At 53.4% G+C, this 22,262-nt stretch overlaps 8 protein-coding genes across 8 annotated transcripts; 5 read left to right on the forward strand and 3 right to left on the reverse strand.

The window, feature by feature from the left end:
- Window positions 1–282: 282 nt before the first annotated feature.
- N0V89_007714 (uncharacterized protein) lies at window positions 283–1,546 on the forward strand (the record flags this gene model as incomplete). The annotated part of the gene is made up of 3 exons (XM_056216475.1): window positions 283–426; window positions 495–1,250; window positions 1,301–1,546. The coding sequence occupies 3 exons, from the start codon at window positions 283–285 to the stop codon at window positions 1,544–1,546; spliced, it is 1,146 nt and encodes a 381-aa protein (XP_056070722.1).
- Window positions 1,547–2,422: 876 nt separating this feature from the next.
- Window positions 2,423–7,048, reverse strand: N0V89_007715 (uncharacterized protein; the record flags this gene model as incomplete). The annotated part of the gene is made up of 1 exon (XM_056216476.1): window positions 2,423–7,048. The coding sequence occupies one exon, from the start codon at window positions 7,046–7,048 to the stop codon at window positions 2,423–2,425; it is 4,626 nt and encodes a 1,541-aa protein (XP_056070723.1).
- Window positions 7,049–7,603: 555 nt separating this feature from the next.
- N0V89_007716 (uncharacterized protein) lies at window positions 7,604–8,691 on the forward strand (the record flags this gene model as incomplete). The annotated part of the gene is made up of 2 exons (XM_056216477.1): window positions 7,604–7,725; window positions 7,872–8,691. The coding sequence occupies 2 exons, from the start codon at window positions 7,604–7,606 to the stop codon at window positions 8,689–8,691; spliced, it is 942 nt and encodes a 313-aa protein (XP_056070724.1).
- Window positions 8,692–9,160: 469 nt separating this feature from the next.
- On the forward strand, window positions 9,161–9,715 carry N0V89_007717 (uncharacterized protein; the record flags this gene model as incomplete). The annotated part of the gene is made up of 1 exon (XM_056216478.1): window positions 9,161–9,715. The coding sequence occupies one exon, from the start codon at window positions 9,161–9,163 to the stop codon at window positions 9,713–9,715; it is 555 nt and encodes a 184-aa protein (XP_056070725.1).
- Window positions 9,716–10,214: 499 nt separating this feature from the next.
- Window positions 10,215–13,628, forward strand: FIG4 (phosphatidylinositol-3,5-bisphosphate 5-phosphatase; the record flags this gene model as incomplete). The annotated part of the gene is made up of 1 exon (XM_056216479.1): window positions 10,215–13,628. One exon carries the CDS (start codon window positions 10,215–10,217, stop codon window positions 13,626–13,628), a length of 3,414 nt encoding a protein of 1,137 aa, XP_056070726.1.
- A 2,803-nt stretch (window positions 13,629–16,431) lies between these two features.
- Window positions 16,432–17,621, forward strand: N0V89_007719 (uncharacterized protein; the record flags this gene model as incomplete). Its single annotated transcript, XM_056216480.1, has 3 exons — window positions 16,432–16,649; window positions 16,702–17,098; window positions 17,148–17,621. The coding sequence occupies 3 exons, from the start codon at window positions 16,432–16,434 to the stop codon at window positions 17,619–17,621; spliced, it is 1,089 nt and encodes a 362-aa protein (XP_056070727.1).
- A 77-nt stretch (window positions 17,622–17,698) lies between these two features.
- Window positions 17,699–19,042, reverse strand: N0V89_007720 (uncharacterized protein; the record flags this gene model as incomplete). The annotated part of the gene is made up of 1 exon (XM_056216481.1): window positions 17,699–19,042. One exon carries the CDS (start codon window positions 19,040–19,042, stop codon window positions 17,699–17,701), a length of 1,344 nt encoding a protein of 447 aa, XP_056070728.1.
- A 1,487-nt stretch (window positions 19,043–20,529) lies between these two features.
- Window positions 20,530–21,438, reverse strand: N0V89_007721 (uncharacterized protein; the record flags this gene model as incomplete). The annotated part of the gene is made up of 1 exon (XM_056216482.1): window positions 20,530–21,438. The coding sequence occupies one exon, from the start codon at window positions 21,436–21,438 to the stop codon at window positions 20,530–20,532; it is 909 nt and encodes a 302-aa protein (XP_056070729.1).
- Window positions 21,439–22,262: the final 824 nt, after the last annotated feature.

Here is a 22,262-nt window from a genome sequence, read left to right on the forward strand (position 1 = left end):
TGCTTCGTCAGGCTGAACGTTCGCCAAGAGTCGCTGAGGCTGAGTACACGTCGACGCTTGACCTGTCGGAATGATTCCCATCATGTTGGATGTCCAGCCCCACGATCCGGGGTAGCGGTTCGGTTCGGCCCTGCGCGTCACTCCTCTCAACCTGGGACGACGACGCGTAACTTTCAGCTCAACACCAAACAACTTTCGAACGTACATTCATTATCACGCTCACTACAATCAATTGTACCCCTGATGTGACGATAACCCCTCACTTTCCCAGTACCTGGCACGATGCCATCCCACGCTTCCTCCAGCTCCAGCTCCAACGATGCCTACGAACTACGACCCATATCGCCAAAAGAGGAGGACCAAAATCTACAAAACGACATCAAAGATGACGATGACGACGACGAGCCTTTCCTCCCCTCGCGCCCCGTCTCCCCACCTCCATCCAAAGCTACGAGCTCTACACCCCCACCGAAGACGCCCACGTCCTCCACAAGCTCGACCGCAAGCTCGTCGCCTTCATGGCTCTGCTATACTCCCTCTCCTTCCTCGACCGCTCCAACATCGGCAACGCGCGCATCGCTGGCCTCGCCACCGAGATGCACCTCAGCGACACCCAGTACTCCTGGCTCCTCTGGGCCTTCTACATTACGTACATTGCTTTCGAGTGGATGACGCTGCTATATCGTGTCGTACCGCCGCATATATACATCGCGCTATGTATCGCCTCCTGGGGGATCATTGCGTCTGTGCAGGCGACGGCGAGTTCGTTCGGGTTCTTGTTGGTGCTGAGGGCGCTGTTGGGGGTGAGCGAGGCGGCGTTTGGACCGGGCGTGCCGTTTTATCTGTCTTTCTTCTTTAGAAGGGAGGAGTTGGCGTTTCGGACGGGGCTGTTCATATCTGCGTCTCCGCTATCGGCGTCGTTCGCTGGTGCGTTGGCATGGCTTATCACGAAGGTGGGGAGGAACGGGGTGCTGAGTCCGTGGCGGTTGTTGTTTTTGATTGAGGGGTTTCCATCCGTTTTAGTGGCAGTGTGGGCATGGGATTTCGTTCCTGATGGACCCGGAGTTGCGAAGTGGCTGAGTCCGAGGGAGAGGAAGGTCGCGGTGTTGAGACTTCGAGCAGAGAAGGAAGATGAGGAAGATGACGAGGATATGGAAGAAAAACATGCCTATGGTGCCCCGCGAGAGAGTCGCCTCAAGCTTCACGACGTCCTGCTCACGCTCAAAGACCCAAAATGCTACCTGACTGCCGTACGCCCTATCGATTCCCTTCATCCGTCGCCTAACTAACGTTCCCACAGTTCATGTTCTTCGCCTCCAACGTCGCCTTCGCCTCTATGCCCGTCTTCCTCCCCACCATCCTGCGCGACATGGGCCACACCACTCTGATCGCACAGGCTCTATCTGCTCCGCCATACCTCTTTGCATTCGTTGTAGTGCTCGTTACTGCCTATCTGTCGGACCGCCACCAATCCCGTGCCTTCTACATCATCGTTCATGCCCTTCTCGCAGCATCAGGCTACGCCAGTACGTTACCTCCCCTCTGAAACGACCCGGGTACGTCTTAGAGGCTAAGACATCCCGTCCCTCCTTGTTCTCAAGGTCCATTTCCATGACTGACTTGTCTAGCTATCGCCCTATGCGGCTACTTCCGCTACTCCAACAACACACTCCGCTACCTCGCCCTCTACCCCGCAACATCCGGCTTCTTCTCCGCAATCACCATAATCATCACATGGACTATCAACAACCAAAACACAAACACAGGAAAAGGTACGGAACCCTGGGGGTGGAATGGATCTGCGTCGGCTAACTTCACGTCCAGGCACCGGCGTCGCCATCATGAATGTAATCGGACAGATGGGTCCCTTGGTAGGTACTTCCGTCTTCCCGAGCGAAGACGGGCCCTGGTACGTACGCGGCATGAGCGTGTGCGCAGGATTTATGCTGCTCGTCGCGTTCTTAGCAGGGATGCTGCGTTGGTATCTAGCTCGAGAGAACGCTAGAACTGCGTCAGATGGAGGCGGGCAGTACGAAGGCGTAGGAGCTCGAAGCGGAAAAAAGAGGTTCAAGTACATATTATGAAGTAAACATGCACATGGTATATTGAAGCTCGTTAAACGTTAAGCGCTCGGCCTCTACCGCGCATCCCCTTCCGAGAGAGGACCAACAACCACAGCACCAAAAGCAGCGGCATTAGCACCAAAGCTATAGGCACTACCGCTATAGAAACGTCCACCACAACGCCGACAATGCACTGACACTTGGTCATGAACGCCATAAATATGCATTTCGCCCATGTTCGAAACAGACCAGCACCTTGGACGCCTTGACGGAACCTAGCCGCCATTAACAGACATGTAACCAATGAAATGCTGTTGGAAAGGGGTGGAAGATAGTGAAGTGAGCCGCTGTAAACTCACTCACTCCTTGATCTGCGCCTTCAGCCCCGCAACCTCCCTCTTCAACCTCGAATTCTCTTTCCTCAACCGTGCAGCTTCTTCTTCGGCAGACTTGAGTCGCCGATCGACCTCTTCACCGCCCTTGCCTTTCCGCACGCTTCGCTCAACCTTCTCCAACTCCTCATTGAACCTCGCATACAGCGCCTCGGTTTCTGCATTGCTATCGCGGTACAGCTTATCGAGATGTTTCGCGCGCTTTTCCGAGACCTCTAGCGATGTGGAGACATCTTGGGCGATTGACGACGTCCGCGATGAAAGGGTTTCGAGGGTGGTCTTGACTGACATCTCAAGGGCTGCAATGCGACGCTCTAGAGCCCTGGCGGAAGAAGCATCGTGCAGAATCGGCGGTGCTGAAGATTGCGTGGTAAGGCGTGGCGTACGCGCTGTGAGTTCATGGCCGATCGCACTAAGCTCGGACTGCAGATCTCGAGACGCGCTCTCTATATCACGTTGCTGGATCTGGAGACGCTCGCGCAGCTTTTGGGGGCTTTGCATCTTAAGCTTTTTCGTAGGGCTTGTCTTGGCCGGGCTACTTGGAAATCCTATCTTGGTGGGAGAGCGTGGTGTTGAGGGAACTTTGACGGTATTGCCAGATGTAGGACGCTCAGAGAGACCAGGAGCGGGCTTCAGCGTGGGAATGCTGGATACAGACTCGCCACGCTTCTTGGTAGGCCTGAACGTCTTGATGGTAACGACCTCGTCCTGCGACACTGGGCGAAGAGAGCCGGCGCGTTCACGGCTACTCAAAGGCGTATTTTCTCTACGCATGGGCGAACCTAGGCGCGGCGGCATGGGTGGTATGGGCGAGCCCAGACGTGGCAAAGGCGATCCCAAGCGTGTCGGCGTAGGTATCGACGACTGTTTCGCTTGCGATCGAGCAGGCGTACGCGGCGAAAGCGGCTCTTCGCTGGTCTGTCTGTTCTCGCGTTGCGGAGAGACGGGTCTGTGGGGGTCCTGGGAGGACCACGTGGGTGCATCATTAGCATCTTGCAACGTCTTCAAGTCACTGAGCGAGGAGCGACGCTTCTTGCGGGGAGGCCCAGCAGTGGAAGGTACCTCTCGTTCTCCTATAGTCCCAAGTGCACCCAGGTACCCTCGCCCGGCGGGGCTCACGTTGCCGCCCTCAAAGGGAAATGCACCGAGTACGGTGGGACGATCGCGAGAAGAAGGTCGTTTCGGGGACAAGCGCATCGCTGCATCAGTAGAGTTAGAACGGCCAAGAGAGGCAGGCCCAATCCTGGACGCACTGCTCGGTTGACTATCCAGCCCATGATTATTCTTGCTGAGCGACCGCCACAAGGATCCCACTGTGGACTCCTTCTCATTCTTGCTATCCTGGCGTGTCAATGTGCCGAAGCCAAACCGTTTCCTCAGAGACGTGTTTGAAGTGAGGGAACCGGTGGCTACCGAGCGAGTCCTCGAATCCATGGAGCCGAAATTCGGTGTGTTGTGGCCACTTCGTTCGTCTGGGAAGAGCACAGCGATGTCTTGTATGAAACGATCAACCAATGAGATAAACTCGTTCGCGCTTCCTTCTGCAACCAGAATTTCTGCGAAAGCAGCCGTCAAGGTTCCACGATCACCGTCGTTGCCCATACCGTCGAGGAGCTCAGCAAGCAGCTTAATGATCGCTCGGAGTGCCCGCTGGTTCTGTGGGGACAGCTCGCTGTAGGTCGTCCGGAAGAAGTCTTCGAATTCTCCAGGATACATGCTGTCTGACTTCATTTGCAATGAAACTAGCATAGCATGAGATAAGACCGGGCCCATCTTCTCTTTCCAGGCAATGTTCAGGAACTTCTCGAACGCTGCAAACAAAACGTCGACGGAGGATTGGGAAGGCACATCGAGGTTAGAAGGGGTTTCCAGCAAAGAGTTGTAAAGCTCGTTGACCAAAAGCTCGTCCGCCACAACCCTAGCTCGCACCGACCGTCCCACGATATTGCCCTTGCGAGCATGCAACGCCAGAATCAAGGTCGCCAGAGTCTCCTCTAGCTTCGCAAGCGAATCGGTAGGGGTGGCATTCGTATTGAAACCGATCGTTTTGTTGGAAGATGTGGGTCGAGATAGCTCGCCATCCCGGCTGTGAGTGCGCGTGGGTTGAAGCGGAGGAGGAGCAATCTTCGGAATGTCACCCATTGAAACTGGATTCCGCTGTAGCCTTCTTGAACCACCTTCTCTCACACTGTTGCCGAAGAGACTCGAAAGCATCTTCACTGGCGAGTGAGGGCGACCCTTTTCGTCCTGGCCCTCCGCGACCTCTCCAAGCTGGAGTTTCAGGGATTTTAGTATCTGCTGATTCCTAAAAAGGTACGCTTCGGCCAATGCAGGATTTTTGATGCTGTTGCGCGACAGGAAGAAGTTCCCAAGACGCTTAGTCAAAACGGGAAGGAATTCCACGCTGGTCAGCTTGTCGCGCGCTGTATAACCATTGTTTCCGCTACATTCCAGTTGGAAGAAACCGTTCTCTTGTACAGATATCGAGACCGTCAGCTCAATAGCGCTATTTTTCCCTGGCAGGGCAGGTTGTGCAGCGCCGGCCGTATTCACAACTATCTGCACTTTAGCAGGATCTCTCCGACCTTCGACGACATGACCCGTGCAATCCTCCGTCACGGCGGTGAACATGCTCAGGTCGCCGGCCAAGCTGCGCACCTCCCACTTGTGGCTCTCGCGCTCTGCTTCAGGGTATCTTCCCTCGACCCTTGCTTTCATAACCTCTTCTACACACTTGTGTGCTTTGCCCTCGTACATACCTTGTAAATAGAACATTCGAATGCCAAAGTTTTGTCGATCTCGGCTTCTTGGACGACCCGGCTGACTCGCGGTTGGTGTGGGCGAAATCAGCTGCAATATGTTGCCTTCCGAGTGCTCGCTGAGGAAGACATCAGAGAGCTTCAACTGCTGGTGAAAGATAAGCTCTGATGATCCGACGTCAGCCACAGTGAATTTGGGGTTGTCCAAATCTGCCATCAAGCTGCGCGCAGTCGTCGTGCATCCGTTGGACTTATGAAGCATAATCAAACTGTCGGCAAAGAGCATGAAGATGCCAGCAGTAGTCGAAGGACCATGCAGCTCCCCATGGTAGGGGGGTGATAACTCCACAAAATCAATGGCTGTGATCAATCGATTTTGAGGGGCGCACGTCAGTGGCCACGAGAAGACCATCTTGCGCAGGCGATCGAGTATCTTAATTTGCTGCACTGAAGGCCCTTCCCGAGAGCAGATCTCTGATATGATGTCCCGGGCCTTGAGGAAGACTTTGACTGCTGGATGTCGCAGAGGCAATTGTTTGAGGATGTTGTCGATATACAGATTATAGCGCGGAAGACGCTGCACAGGTTCGATCAACATTGACATCAGGCGTTGTTCTCCAGTGTCATACACTCGCTTCGAGAAGCTAGAGTTGGCGTCTTTGGTGAAGCCCTTCAATAATTGCGAGAAGTCAGCATGAGCTCCCATGTAGTCTGTATAGCAGTCGCCGAACTGCGGAAACCACTCCACCAATGCTTTCGCAACTGCAAGAGCACCTGTGACGTCTGCGGGATCCTTTTGGCCTCTCAGAGGCGCAACGAAGATGTCATCTGTTGCTTGTTCAATGTCTTGTATGGCATCGTTTTCCGTATCTTCCAGAACGGTGCGTATGACGTCTAGAAATTGGGCATTGATCTCCAGTATAGCATCCAAGCTAGGAGGGAACAGCGCCTTCAACGCTTGTTCGTTCGGACTGCTGCTGGACGAGCTCTTTTGCTTCGCTTTTTGTCGGAACTCTACTGCGACGGTGTTGACTAATTCATACACTTTGCTGACATAGTTCTCTTCGGTGTCTAGAAGCTCGCACATCTCTCGCCGGAGAGTCTCTTTCTGAGTCCTCGTGAAGGACTGTGATTTATTGAGTGCTGTCGGCTTCGAAGGCGCGCGTCGCAGTCTCGAAGTAGGCAAGAACGCAGCGTCCCCAAATAATTTCACAACAGGTGCGTACGAGCCATAACGCTGCTGAAGTATGTCATCTTCCGACTCATCAAACTGTGCCGATTCCCTAGCGTTATCTGGTTGTTTGATACTTCCCTGCGGCAGCACCAGATCCAGGTCAAGCCACGAGAGAGTCTGCTCCCCTAGAGCATGGCGGACATCGACAATGATGTCTGCAGCATTTTCGACCTTGACCATCCGCGCAGCCACCATCGCTGCGTGTGACTCTGAGAACAATGCCGGGGCGGACGGTAAGCGTGCCACGGAGCCGTACTGTCGCTCCCACGCATTCTTGACCTCTGGTGGAAGCTCCGCGAAATACTTGTACAAGCTGAACGCGAGGCCTCGACATATCTCGTCGCCCTGCTCTTCGCGTGGCAGGCACGATACAGCGGCGTAGAAGGCGGCGGTCGGCGAAATGATCAATCGGGCAAAATTCTGGAGCCCGGCGGGAGTAAAGACGTGGGCTTGTATGCGCGAGTGGGTCGCCTGTGTGGAGGTGGCGGTCGGGCCGTAGAAGATCAGAACAGGGGAGTTGGACAGCAGCTCGTCGGTGGTGTAGAAGAGCGACAAGTCGCCCGCCGAGAGCGCTGCCGGCTCAGGCGTGATGATGACCATGGCGGTAGATGGACGTAAACGAACGACTGGGGGCGGAAGAGGACGCGCAGTTTGCGACTGAGCGGGATTAAGATGGCAGCGAGGGCATATTAGAGGAAGTCGAGGGGTCGCAACGAGTGTGTAGGCGGGCAGGACTCAGCAGGCCATGTAGTGGTGGGTGTCGAGTCCTCGAGGTTGTGTGTGCTGCAGCTGGCCGCTGAGTGTATGTAAACAAGCAAACAAGCCGACGGAGGCAGTCGCAGACAACGCGCCAGACGTGACTGCCAGTCCGAAACAGGGCCGCACCAAACCGGCCCAAGCGCACGACAGCAGCTGCACGTCGAATTGAAACGTGCGACGGTGCGACGGTGCGACAGCTGGAAGCTGGGGTCTTCCTTGCCTGTGCGCGGGCGATAAGGCGTGTATTTTTGGCGAACGGGTTGCGTGTTGACGCCCTTGCAGCGACGCGCCCAAAGCTTCGCGCCGACGATCAGCGGCAGCGGCTCCGGCCCCGCAAACAAAAACACTCACGTTCGTCGTCGCGTCGCGAAGAGTGTCGCGCCCCGCCTCCGAACCATGGCCACACAGCAAGGCGAGGGCGGCGTGCCTTTCGCTGTTGCCCACGAGCTGCAGAACTTTCGTCTACTCGAGCTTCCACCCGAGATTGTCGAGCTACTCGAAGCTCCGAACCCCCCGCCGTACGTGATGGTCGCTCTTTTCCACATAGCAACAGGATACGGTACTAAAGCAACCCTAGGCTGTCTATAAAATCTTTGCCTCCGGCCGCCTCTAGTAGGCCCAATGCGCCGCCCGCATATGCAGTACTCTGTACGCCCAACAAAAGCTTCCAGATACGCCAGGTACAGACGTCGAACTCTGTCTTCGTCACCCAGCCCGCCTTCGATGCCCATGGCAACGACATACCCACGTCAACCACATGCGCAATCGCCTCGTGTACGGCAACGCTAGAGCTGCATCCCGCCGATACGCCTGCCGTGGCCTATATCGAAGCCGTGCTGCCAGTCTACGATATCGTTGGCGGGGAAGTCGATGCTATACAGAATGACACGAGCAAAGGCGGCGTTTTCGCTGATGTTCCCCTGTCGAGTGGACAATGTGAACAAGGATGGGCAGAAGTTGTCGCATTTGAGCTGTCTGGGAGCTCCTACCGACCGTCCGTGAACACCCTGCGGCAAGTATGGTCCTCGATCAATGCTGCCGCTTTGGCAGAGGGCATCAGACTGGACAGCCAGTTCCTAGGATACGACCTGGCCGAAATGGTACAGGAAGAGGGCTTTCCTGCACCACTTGCGCTGGCTATCTTCTCGCATCTGGCCTCCGCCGGGCAAGATACAAGCGGGCAGTGGTCATGCCTGGACCGAAGAAAAACAGTATCTTTTGTCGGAAAAACCTTGCTGCAAGCTAAACGTGGTTCTTCTGGACATTTGGTCGCGGACTTCGTTGAGGAATGGAAGGATTCTTTGCCGGAGGCATGGCGTGGCGACGCGGCATTGAAGTCCATTGAAGGCACCTACGACACCCCTACATCGACCACGATAGTCGCCAAGGGGATATCTGCGTCTCGCGCAACGGAAGCTGCAGTCCCGAAAGCTGCGGCTGTGAAGGGGAAGTGGCATGAAAGGTTTGCTAAGACACGGAAATAGTGATAGACCTCCCGGCCGCAAACGGGCTGCAATGATTCCATCAACCAATACATGTATAATGAGTATGAGACATTCACCAATTGCCCCCATACTTCGTGAGTAAGCAACATGCCAAAACGTGATGTGCGGATGTCGGTCCTCGGGTGCTCGGAGGCGCGCTATTCCGGCTTTGAGAGTCTTTGGTCAGCTAGATTGCAAGCGGCGCGACTGGCCGACGCTTTGTGGCGGCGAATAAGACCACCCAAAAACTCGCAGTCCGAAAATAACGAACTTGTACATATAGAGATCCAAGCTGCCACATAAGCTTCTTTGGATCATCTGCATCTGCGTGTTTATGAACGTTTCCCGCGCTATTAGCCCAGTCAATCGAGCACTGCACCGACTTCTCCCAGCGCCACAGCGCATCTTCGCCCCAGTATCAGCATCTAAGCGCACCCTCAACACCAGTCGTTCTCTCAGAAACACAGCCATGGCGAATGCAGCAGCCTCAAAGGACATGCCAACCTCGACCCAAACCGAGGAAAAACCCCTCCCCAAACTCACCGCTGCGCAATTCAGAACCTACAACCACATGGCCGAGCATATGGAGTACTTCCACAACAACTTCCGCCAGACCTGGAACGTCATGTACAAAGCCTGCGAGACCAACAAGCGACCTGCCGGAACGTCGATCCGCCAGTTCCTCGCCATGGCCGAGCAGTTCTGTCACCATCTCACCATGCACCACACCATCGAAGAACAGCATATCTTTCCCGTTCTAGCGAAGAAGATGCCTGCATTCCGGGAGGAACTGGAGTTACTTACGCAACATAAGGGGATTCACGACGGCTTGGAGAAATTAGAGGAGTACATCGCTGACTGTCGGAGTGGGGAGAAGGAGCTCCAGCTGAAAGAAATCAAACGGATCATGGATGGGTTCGGGAAGGTTTTATGGTCGCATCTAGACGATGAGGTTAAGCAGCTGGGAGCGGAGAACATGAGGAAGTACTGGACGGAGGCGGAGATGAAGAGGATGCCCATGTGAGGTGCTCTAGACGTTGGGTGGGGCTGGTCAAGTAGAGAGATACCCTGAGCTTGTGCAGTTGCTGAAGCGGCATTTGCGGGCCTAGCCTATTATGATAGCACAGTTTTTTGAAGTTATTAGCAGAGCAACATACAGGAGAATGAATTGTTTGTGTCTAAAGTCGACGGCTATGATTGCATCACGTGAATACGCACTGACGCAAGCCAAGCCTGTTAGAAACCAATGCGGTAAGCGCAGCCGATCGCCGTTTACAATCGTTCAGCATATTCACACCGTCTATCCTCGTTGGAAACCACTATACGTACAAGGTCTTGTCATATTGATCCTGACGACTTAGAGTTTTCGGGTCACAGTTGGAGCCCTCTTCAACGAATCACAGGCCTTCACAACTGATCTACGCCTCGACACCTCAGATTCAGCTATCATGCGGTCGTGCTCATGACACAGCTTCATGTTCCTCATAAGAATCGACTACCCCTAGGCTGTTTCTCTAGCAATGATGGAGAGGGAGAGGCATGGTGGTGATTTGTACGACCCACTCGGCTCCCATCCGGGATCAGCAAGGGCGAGAGGCTCCAACGAGAGCTTGACTGATATTCCCGAAGATGTGGAACAAACTTCAACCACCATCGGAAGCCCTGAGATAGAGGCCAAAGATGGCGCCCCAACGCTTGACTTCATCCCAGCCGAGGATGTCGAGCAGGTGCCTGGAATGCCGCGAGGAGACACGGAATCGATGAAATTTGATGGAGAAGATGAGAACCCGGCTATTCCGGAATTATTCCAGCGATCTTCAAGCCCCGCAGCTATGCACAAGCAGAAAGGTGCCGCTTACGAAAAAGTTGGGGAGGATGGAATTAACAGGATGCACAAATTCTACCTTTATGAGACAAGCACCCGGTTCTATCTCATCGGGGCGGACCTCCTAGACAAGCATTACAGAGTACTGAAGATTGACCGAACCGCGCCACCGGGTCATTTGAGTATTTTTGAAGATGAGATTGTTTATGACAGGAAAGAAATGAACCATCTGCTGCACACAATCAACGACGGAAACAAGCATACGGGAGGCGTGAAACTGAAATGCAGCACTTGGGGGCTTATGGGCTTCGTAAGGTTCACGGAAGCTTATTACATGGTTCTGATCACCAAGCGCGCACAGGTAGCGATGCTTGGTGGGCATTACATTTACCAGGTCGATGGCACAGAGTTGATACCTCTCACTACCGGGTCTTCATCGCGGTTCCAAAAGGACCGGAACCCGGAGGAAGCCAGGTATCTGAGTATCCTGAACAACCTCGACCTGACACGCTTCTTCTATTTCAGCTACTCCTACAACATCACACGTAGTCTCCAGCAGAATATCATCCGCGAGAGAAACGCTATCAACGAAGGGTCGAAACACCAAAACCGGGATTACCAAGACATATTCGTATGGAATCACTACCTTCTCGAGCCGGCGCGCGAAGCGTTGAAGAATGTCCATGATTGGTGCCATGCGGTTATACATGGCTCTATCGATCAATCATCGCTCGATGTCTTTGGACGTAGGATATACATCACACTCATGGCGAGGCGTTCGAGGTTTTTTGCAGGTGCACGCTTCTTGAAGCGCGGCACAAACGATTTGGGCTATGTCGCTAACGACGTCGAGACTGAGCAAATCGTCTCGGAAGCGGTCACCACTTCGTTTCACGCACCTGGGCCGCGGCTGTGGTCGAATCCTACTTATACCTCGTACGTGCAACACCGTGGGAGCATACCACTGTATTGGACGCAAGACAATTCCGGGGTCACGCCAAAGCCAGACATCAAACTTAACCTTCCGGATCCCTTTCATAGTGCGGCAGCATTGCACTTTGACAATCTGTTCGAGAGATATGGTGCTCCAGTATACGTACTGAACCTCATCAAGCAGCGCGAACGGACGCCGAGGGAGTCCAAGCTCCTGCACGAGTACAAGGTGGCTATAGAGTATCTCAACCAGTCTCTCCCTCAAGAGAAGAGGATCATCTACGAGGCTTTCGACATGGCCAGGGCTTCTAAGACGCGTGGTCAGGACGTCATTCTCTCCCTAGAGCATTTGGGCGAAAAGGTCCTACGGCAGACAGGCTTCTTTCACAATGGTGATGGTGAGTTCGACTCTCCGCAAGTGCAGAACGGAGTCGCTCGAACGAATTGCATCGACTGTCTAGATCGAACAAATGCCGCACAGTTCGTGATTGGGAAACGAGCACTTGGTCGTCAACTCCAGGCTCTTGGTGTTATATCTGGAAACACGGTCGAATACGACAGTGACTGTGTCGACAACTTTACTCACATGTTCCACAATCATGGCGACGCGATCGCCATGCAATACGGCGGCTCGCATCTCGTCAACACGATGGCCACTTATCGGAAAATCAACCAATGGCAGAGCAGCTCACGAGATATGGTCGAGAGCTTCAAACGCTACTATCACAATTCTTTCCTTGATTCACAACGACAGGAGGCTTGCAATCTATTCCTTGGTAATTACATCCATGCAGAGGGCCAGCCCATGCTATGGGACCTACAAACAGACTACTATCTTCACCACGCGGACCCACGCTTTTTTCTCGAAACTCCTCGCAGAGACTACATAAGCTGGTACACTCCCGAGTTCCTAGAGCCTCGCTCTCTGCCGCCCTTCACCGTACCTTACGAGGAACTTAGGGAGTTGGTACGCAACGGTACGGCTGAACACGACGATTACTGGAACGAATACTATCGGCCGTTAGCTGTAACATCGCTCCTCAAGGTCTACGCCTTCCGTCTTAGCTGTCCGCCGGCAAAGGAAAAAGACACCTCTCATCCCTCTCGGTTGCAGGATGCATCGCCTTTCGTCGTGCGCAAGAAACAACAGGCTCAGGCGACTGTTCCCAACGACAACAAGAAGCCAGCTCGTAAAGGCGTCACCATCTTGGATCCTTCGAGTGACACTGAGTCGCGTAGGCATAGTCTCGCGCGTCGTCGCCAGAACATGCACTTGCGTATCCCAGAAACAGGCTTTTCGGCCCAACAATCCATCTTGAGAGACCCGCACTTTGAGACACAGATGCCTTTGTCTGCACCTCCCGGGGTTGTCAATTTCCAGACACTAGACCAGTCCAGCTCCACGGGCTTCTCATCATCTTTCAACACCAAAGGATTCAAACCGGCAGACAAGGCGCTCATTCATCAATGGACTCTTGCGCAATTCCACGAAAACAGCCTCAACCCCAGCGTCACCGCCGGTGAAGAAGAGGAGTACGAACGATACGTCGGGCACCCTCTGAACCTCCCCCTCGTGGTCAGCAACGAGGCGCCAGCAGTAGGCGACCCCGCCGCCCTGGAGTTCGTCGAGTACCTCGACATGACCGAAGGTGGCACGCAGCCTGCGCAACCAGATCAAGATGAAGACTCAGACAGCGACAGCTTCTACTATGTGCCTCTTTCAAGAAGCGTCCCACACAATCTCAAACTCGACACAGACGTTGCTTCCATCCGCTCCTTGCCCCTACGGCCCACCTCCTCCGCCTCCTTCAGCTACCCAACCCCCTTCTCGCACCCGCCAGGCTACCCCCACCAGCACAAAACCTTCGCCCACAACTTCCATAATTTCCACCACCTCCACGACGCCTACCCTGACACCCCCGAAACCAACCCTCCTGACGTTTCCGACTTAGCGCCAGCTGCCACGGCCGCAAGCGGAAACGCGAAGTTCACAACCAAGGACGAGGATATCGAGGAGTTTGAAGAGTTTCTGAAGGTCAGGGATAACCCGCTGGATGTGGAGGAGGAGGACGGCGCGAAGAAGAGGTATAAGGCGTATAGGCAGTGGTTGAGGGGGAAGAGCTTTTTTAAACAGAGTAAGGTGGACCCGGAGTGGCAGAATCAGTTGCCTGTTAGGTAGGCTGAAGGGCGTGGGAGGTAGAGCAAGAGAAGGGGTGGGGGAATCATGATAAGGTGTGTTGCGCATTGGAGTGTGAGGATGTGGCGATGATGTGCGATGCGGTGCGGTAGTGTTAATTGAAATAATGGAAGAGAATGCGATCTGTTCGAACCTGTGCAAGTAGCTTTTCGCTGCTAGATGGTCTGTGGTGATAGGCACGGCGTACCCTTATTGGCGCGGAATCATGGCAACGGCGAAGCAGTTTGCTCGGTACCTGTTCCTGGGAGTAGTAAATCTACGCTCCAGGACTCTTTTTAATGTGACTGATACTTGAATGAATCTCCTTCTCGGGACTTCCCGTGGTGGCTCCATGACCCTTGTGGGTCGCCAAATTTCCTGAAGGCTCGTTCACGTGCTTGTTTTTCCGTGAGACGACTTGGTACAATGCAAAGTTGTGTTTGAAATTGCCTGATGCGCTACTAGTCTTCGTAGTGGACATTTGACCATGGCGTAAGTCTTGTGGGCATGATTATTGGGCAACGGTGACTTCAGTGAGGGCACGCGATGGTATCGCTCCAGTCCCATGATATTTAAATGTGGATAGTTGGAGGGCGCATCCAACGAAGGAAAATGCAGCGCTCTGTCCGCATCGTTGTGGTCAATCAGTACGTACGAGCTACGTTGACTATACTATTGGCAAGTGGTTACAATCAGTAGCAATTACTGTAAGAATTGATGAGAAGTGAACTGTGTCGAGTGGAGAATTTCGCAACGCAGAATAGTGGGCACGGGAGGGTTTTATAAGGGCGAAAGTACTTGCGGTGAACGATGTGGTCGCGTGAGCGCTGGGTTGCCATTGACAGGCGTCACCTTGCATGAAAAGCGCTCAAGCCTCAGATCGAGATCTCGGGTTGGCTCCTATGAGCACAACGACGTATGCCAATTGAAGAGTGGACCGATGCCAATTTAACAGCGTGACAACCAAATAACCCATCGCATAACGCGTCTCTCGCAGGGGATGACGCCGCACTTTGACGCGCATCTTGAATCATGGAAGCATGGTCACGAAACCTTGTCGGGGACGTGCAAAGCCTGTACCATAACATTGTGGTACTCGCCTACAGCAACAATACACGTCCACAAGCCGTTCACCCGAGCCCTACAGCAAGCTACATTTCGCGAAAGCCTGTGTACCAATGTAAACCTGAAGGCGACGATCGCGGAGCCAAAGCGTGTATCCTACCAGGATACCTCTCCTCTATCGAGCTCGAGGGCCCGCAGTTCATGCAGGTCACTCGGAACTCGCCTGTTATAGGTATCGATAAACGTCGACCCCGTCACATATAAGGCTTCATATACACAGTATGTGATACTGATAGATACTCGAGTAAGGCCACATCAAGTCATTCCAGCTAAACAGATGTCATTCACCCTGCATATGTGGAGAAAGAATCATGCTGTCGCGTGCTTTCCAGGCCAGCTCCACTGACTTTGAAACAAGCAGGAGAAGGGGCGTATCGATACCGGAACTGACCGATGGTCCTTGGTCCCAATTTTCCGCCACAGATACCTGTCATCAGTTACGTTGGGTCTACGCGTCGCTGGCTGTTGACCTCGCAAGTTGTTTGAGCGTTTTCATGCATGATTTGGACATGCTCAATAGTCTTTGCAGTCAACCATGGCGCCACCTCGTCTGCCAGCTGGTCACTAGCGAGAGTCGCCAAACAATGTTGAAAGAGCTATGTGTCCTAAACGAACGCGAGATGAGCTTGTTGAATATAAGCTCCAACTAGAATGCAGAGAACAGCTGTCGCCAATTTAACTTTCGTATTCGTTCGCTCGCTAACCGATGACAGATGCCGTGTCCGAAATGGTGGGAGCGTGGCGTTTTAGAAGAAAACTCGTGGCGTCGAGAAACCGCGTGGCAAGTGTGGGGAGATCGGGCCGCGGATGGTTCGTGAGGGTAAGAGTTGATCAGCATTTTGACCTCCGAAAAGGGCAGCTCGCGATAACCTTTGTCGCTACAATAGTGTAGACCAAACAACAATCCCGTGTTGAGAGTTCCAAATATGCGTGCGTGACCTGCTGTACCTGCATATACTTTTGAATTGTCATCGGATAGCGTTCGCGTACATGGAAGCGGTTCGGATCTGCGTCGGCTCGGGCATAGTCGGCGGCACCTTTTTCGGCCAGAGCACTCTGTGTGGTAAGGTCGCTAAGGGTCTCATTGGCGATCTTATATGCAGCTCATCAAAGCAGGATTCGCCCTACGGCGAAGGGCGTCTTGTGGGCTTGGTGTAACGGATGATAGACGCAGGCATTGCATCAAGTTCGAGCAACGCACAGTACTCCTGCAGGTTTCAGAATCCCATGCAATTGACGGCCAGACCTGCCAATTTGGCAAATATACCTTACTAGACCTCGGTAATATATCCACGGCAGAGCAGAGACTCCTGTCTTAGCCCAGCGCCATCACCTCCTAAACTCTATTGCGTGAGATATTGACCGTCTAGCGTTCTCGCGTAGGACGATCTGTCACAGACATTCACGTGGCACAGTGGAGAGATGCGGAGACTAGACGTGAGGTTGAGGTTCTAGCTGGTCGGACATTTCTTTCGAGTCAACAAGCTTGAGCTTAGCAGTGTTAGAGTGCCACTGGTTGGTTGGCACTTGCATTAGGGGAGAAAACACCTTGATCCGTGTGTTTTGATGATGTCTTGAAATACGAATTGCGCAGGGCTTTCTCCTGCCAGACCTTTCGGACCTTCTTTCCTTTCCTTTTCCTCCCTTCAACACCAGGACAGCAGAGTGCTCGGACGACAAGATGGCTACCACCAAATCCGACACCCAGCTCGCCGCCCTTGCTGCAGGATTCACCATCGGCTTCGGTTTCTTGACAGTATGGGAAGCCATCAAGCAGACACGCCGCAACAAGAACCCACTGCGCAGCACATATATCTACATGCTGTGGGGTGAGGTTGTCGCAAACATCGTTATCGCGATCATAGGATGGGTATTTCTAGACGGGTATATTGGGCCAACGTGAGTGTGATTAAGAAGACATGATCAAACAGACCCTAATGTCCAAACCTAGAGTTCCAACATTGTTCTTCATCCTGTTTTGTTGGGTGTTTGAAATCCAGCTGTTGATGCAGATTATCATCAACCGGATCGCGCTGATTGCAGAGCATCGACGCACTGTGTGGAGGATCAAATGGGGCACTGTCATCGTCATCACAACTATCAACATTTTGGTGATGGTCATATGGATCCCGGCACATCTTGATCCCCCTCCGTCGCAGATTTTCGTCCAGATCAACCAAGTTTGGGATAAGATTTCGAAAGTCATCATCTTGATCGTGGATGCTGGGCTCAACTGGTACTTCCTACGAACCGTTAAGCAGCGCCTTGTTCAGCAACATGGTCTGGTGAAATATGCACCGCTGGTCAAGTTCAACGCGAGGCTGATGGTTCTATCCATTGCTATGGATGTAAGTCTGCTAGGTTTAAGAATCGGTGATCACGACTGACAAATGACAGGGAATGCTCATCGGTCTAATGTTCCTCAAAAACCAAATCGTGTACATCCAATTCCACCCGGTAACATACATGGTGAAGCTCAATATCGAGATGACTATGGCCTCACTGGTCGTCCGTCTAGCGAAGGGCCAGTCCGAAAACGACATGGCCATGCACGACTTCGGACAGTCATCCTCAGCGCCTGATAAATCGCAATCGCACAACAACCCGCGATTCTCCTCAAACCCTCAGCGATCCTTCCACCTCGCGTCGGCGACTGGTGCCAACCCGGGACACACCAAGGCTGATTCTGATGAGGACATCAGGGGAATACACTTCAGAACTGACTTCCATGTTGTGAGCGAAGAGATAGTGGTCAAAGACAGCAGCTCCAAGCGGAGTTCAAAGAGCTCGGGTGAAATGCCAAGAAGCAATTTTGGAGATGAGACGCCGCTGCACAAGAACCACTTCGAAGTCTCTTCGAACCAGGTGTAGAACAGAACTTGGTGCTTATGATGATCTATTGTCTATGTACAACATCGATACCCACATAATGTAACTTAATTCACGGCCTACGGCGCTGCGCTGCCATAAGGCACGGCTTGAACGCTTTCAATGTCGACGTACCCATACTTGCTCCCATCCTTGTCCTCGGCGAAGCCCTTCTGCCAAGTGCCGACGTCTTTCTGGAACGCCTCGAAGTTCTTCTCATCGCTCAGATCAATCGGCTTCTGGTCCTTACCGAGCTGTCTGATCTGCGTTCCAGCGGCAACGTTCGTTGATCCGAAGTCATTGTCGTCCGTGAGCTGGTTAATAGCTGCGTGGACCTCGCCCTTGATGATTTGCCTTGGCAGTTCAGGCTCAAGACAGACCGGACGTGCAAGACCGACTCCGTCAACAGTGTTCAGCGCATCTACCATAGCAGCTGCGGTCTTGAAACCACCTGTCACGTAGGTCTTCGTCTTTGACAATGAAGGGGTGATCTTCTCAGCGAACTCCAAGAAGAAAGACTCCCGCTTCTTCGTTGACTCTCTCTTGTGCTCGAACGCAAGCGATTCGTAAGTGCCGCCTGACAACTCGACGAAGTCAAATTGGTTGTCCTCGAGGAGCTTGCAAAGAACGGCGGCTTCTTCGGTGTTGAAGCCCTTCTCTTGGAACTCAACGGAGTTGAGCTTGATACCGAGCACGAACTTTGACGAAGTACGGCGGCGTACTTCCTGTCCGATCTCGGTGATGATGCGAGCACGGTTCTCAAGAGAGCCACCGTACTTGTCAGTGCGGCGGTTGGTCGTAGGCGACAAGAATTGAGCGAGGAGGTAGCCGTGGGCACCGTGCAATTGGATGCCATCATACCCAGCCTTCTCTAAGTACTCAGCAGCGTGCGCAAAGCCCTCAATCACGTTCTTGATATCCTCGTCAGTCGCGGCACGTGGCTTCGCGAACGTCATGCCCATGACGTTGCCCTCAAGCTGCACGTCGGAAGCAGAGATAGGGTTCTTCTGGATTTTGTCCTCCACCTGGCGACCTGGATGCGACACCTGGCCTACGATCAAGGATCCGTGCTTCTTTGCCTGGGTAGCAAGCTTCTTGAAGTTCTCAAACCGCTCGCCGTCATATGATGAGCCACGAGGGATGATGGGGTTTCCAGCTGCCTCGAGATGGTCGTATTCAATCATGATGTTGCCGGTCAGGATGACGCCGAATTCTCCCTCTCCCCATCTTCTGTATACGTTGATGAGGTTCTTGGATGGCACACCCCGAGCTTCGAGGTTCTTTGGATCCCAGGATGACAGGCGTTCTGTCATGGCGCCCTTGAGGAACCGATTTTGCGCAGTGACATCGGAAAATTCGAAATGCAGCGGCTTTCCTAGAGGTGCCGAGTCCTTCTTCTCTGCTTCGTATCGTCGTGGTGCCATGGTGTCGTAGGGGTATCTTAGAAACAAAGTCAAGGAGTAGGGATGATCGTATCAATTGCAGTCGTTAAAGTCTAGGTTTTAATAATGAGGGTAAGGGAGCGCCCGGGAAGTCCTATATCTACTTTTCTCCACGATTTTCGACATTTGCAGAGGGTCCACAATGTATGACGAAATGTACCAATGACGCCGCTACTATGCCGCCCCAGACAGTGATTGTCGGCAGAACTCGCCCATGAGGGGCAATGGGGCATTGCGTGGGGAGCTTAGAAATACATAACAAATCCGTGCTCCGTCGGTGGAACTGTAGTGGTCCAAGGGCTGCTTTCAGTCTGTCCATTGGGAGGCACGGGAGGGAAGCTATTTTCTAGCGTGTACATAGTGAGTTTTCATCCAAACGACTCGGCCCGAACGACTCTTCCGAATACACATCACCGTGTGTACATCTGTCAGGAAAGTTTGCTCGCTGCGCAGGTGTAAGTTGCTTCCAGGTCAGGCAAATGGTTTTTCCAGGTCGGGCAAATGGTATCTTGACTGGACCAAGGCATTGAAGGCTGATACCTCAATTTTTCGATCTTGTACGACTAATGAAAGACGACCAGATCGGGATAAGTGCCTGAAGCCGATAGAAATCGGACTTCATTGCTGCCAACACAGGTATGGGGCAAATTGTATGATTCGCTTATGTAATTCAGTGTTGATGCATGTCGTCGCTCGCTGCAAGCATCTGGAATCTTCTGGTGAGTGCGGCCCGGCATGCTTCCGTGCCAAGCCACGTTTGTCAGCCCGTTCAACAATCCCATCACGTGCCCGCTATTCCCGAACCATGGGAATTAGAGAATCCATCAAATCTGGACAATTATGGAACCGTGAAAACACGGCCTCAACCAGTGCTCATTCGAATATCAGAATGTCTGCAAGTCACTAACTCTACCAGACATCTTGACCCGTAAGCGTACCGCATAACAGCCAACCATGCCGAAATGCGATGTACCTATCATATTAAGACAAGATGACGGAGCATTGGTGATTGACAATTCTACGTCCCCAGGCTCAGTTATGGGGAGGCGCTTGTAGAACCATTGGATCATGATCTGATATCCATGTAAAACAAGTCGACGGCCACGAGGGTCAAAAAAGGACATCCGCGCGTGCAGAAAAGTAGGCAAGCAATCCACTGCTTCCTAGCCCGCGGCTCAGCTGAGACAAACTGAAGGTCGACGATGAACATGCTGAGCTTCAAATCACGATATTTGACGAGGACAGGAAAATTTTACGCGAAACCCGTCCTGGAACTGAGTACTATCGGGTAGCGGGCGTTCCAATCCAGTCATTGAGTTAGCATGGTACACATCACAGCCAGAAACAAGAAGATAGATGGTCGCGCCACAACAAAGCGGCAAGTATATTCAGAAAGTGTATATCTACAGCAGAACGTAATCCCTCATTTCACAACTCAATGGTCCTCAAGACCTTGCTAAACGACGCGTTTAGAAGAAAGCACGAGCGTGACGGCGAGCCTTCTTGGAGGCAGTGCCAGTCTCGGTCTTCAACCACGAGATGAACTCCTGGACGGTGAACTCCTCAGGAAGAGTGGAACCCGAAGCGGAGCCGGTGGCAGAAGCAGCCGGGGCAGAAGCGGCGGCGGAGGTAGCGCTGGGGGCAACGTCGGCGACGGTAGCAGTGGCGCTGGCGGCAGCGGAGGTAGCAGCCGGGGTGGAGGAAGCCGGGGCAGCAGAGCTGGCAGGGGCGGTAGCGGAAGCAGCCGGGGCAGAGCTAGCCGGGGCGCTGGAAGAGTCGTTGCCAGAGCCGGAGCCGGAGCCACCGACAGTGAAGTCGATGCAAGACTCGTAGGTCTGGTCGACGGAGCGGGCGTCCCACCAGAATTGGAGGACACAGTCACCGGCAGTGGCGCACTGGCTGCCAAGGTCGGAGGGGATGGTGATGTCGAAGTTCTTCTCAGCATCAGTGACACCGGTAGCGGTGGACGCGTAGTCATCGAAGGTGATGAGCGGCGAGCCGATGATGGTGTTGGTCTTGGTGTCGACGACCGACATGTTGGCAGTACCAGTGTGAGGGGCGGCAATGTTGAAGGTGATGGGGACCTTCTCGCCAGCAGTGTAGGACTGGACGTTGGCGGTGTTGTCCTCGTACTTCATACCCTTGCACTGCCAGATGTTGCAAGCAGCAGCGTCGTAATCGGACTGGCTGGAGGCAATCTGGAGAGCAGTCTGAACGTTGCCGTTGATGTCGGAGCTCCACATGCTGTTGATTTGGCTTCCGCAGGCCTTGGTGAGCGCATCACCGGGCATACGAGGCTTGGGGCTGGTGAGGTAACCGTGGGCGGCGACCTGGCTGGCGAAGGCAGCAAGGCCAACAGCGGCAGTGTAGGACTTCATGTTGACTGAAATGTTTGAGAGTGACTGAGTTTGGTGGTTGAGAGAGTTCGGAAGCCTAGCTTCTGTTTGAAAGAGTGACTGAAAGAATGAGTGACTGAAGAACGAATGTGAGGTCTCAGACCAGGGAAAGAAGCTGCTGCGACGAAGTAGACCGGAGTGCGGATGAAGAGCAGTGAAGGAGTGCGACGTGAGTATCTATATAATCTCTCGGCAGAGACACCATACCCATCCCGTTCATACGGGTGGGTCGTGTCATCAAACGTTTGAAACAGGACATCCATCTGAAGCCTCCCAAGCATCGCGTCGAGGGGTTCCTGTCCAGACCATGACCGGGCCTTCGCAAACGAACGGGGTTCAGGCAAGATGTCAGACAATGCGCGAAGCTTGACCCAGAGCTTGTGTACATTAAACCACCAATCATAAATCTGTGAGCGCTTCCAGAGCGTGCACGGTACGCGGCAATGCAGGCGCCAGGAAGAGCCGCCTCCAACGCAGCGGCAAGCCCTGTTCGGGAAATAATCTAGCCATCTCGCGGCATCCAAGCGAGGTTCTCAATGTAAGCGAACCGCCGAGGACCCGGTTCGAAACTTCTCGTGGGAGTCGGTGGGATGTAGGCGGTTTCATGTTTATCGAAATCATGCGGACCATGCGTGCGGAAATATCGCTCTTGCTCGGTTGACGTGGGCGGACCCCACGCACGCGGCTATCTATATTACAGGACATATGCCAGGACTTCGGCATGCGTCAACAACACTCGAGATTGGTAGAGAATTGCGAAGAAACTGCGATGGTGGAGATGGATGGAAGACGTGGAGCCGGACGGG

Source organism: Didymosphaeria variabile (genome assembly GCF_027946475.1).
Source record: "Didymosphaeria variabile strain IMI 356815 chromosome Unknown scaffold_5, whole genome shotgun sequence".
NCBI classification, from domain to species: Eukaryota; Fungi; Ascomycota; class Dothideomycetes; order Pleosporales; family Didymosphaeriaceae; genus Didymosphaeria; species Didymosphaeria variabile.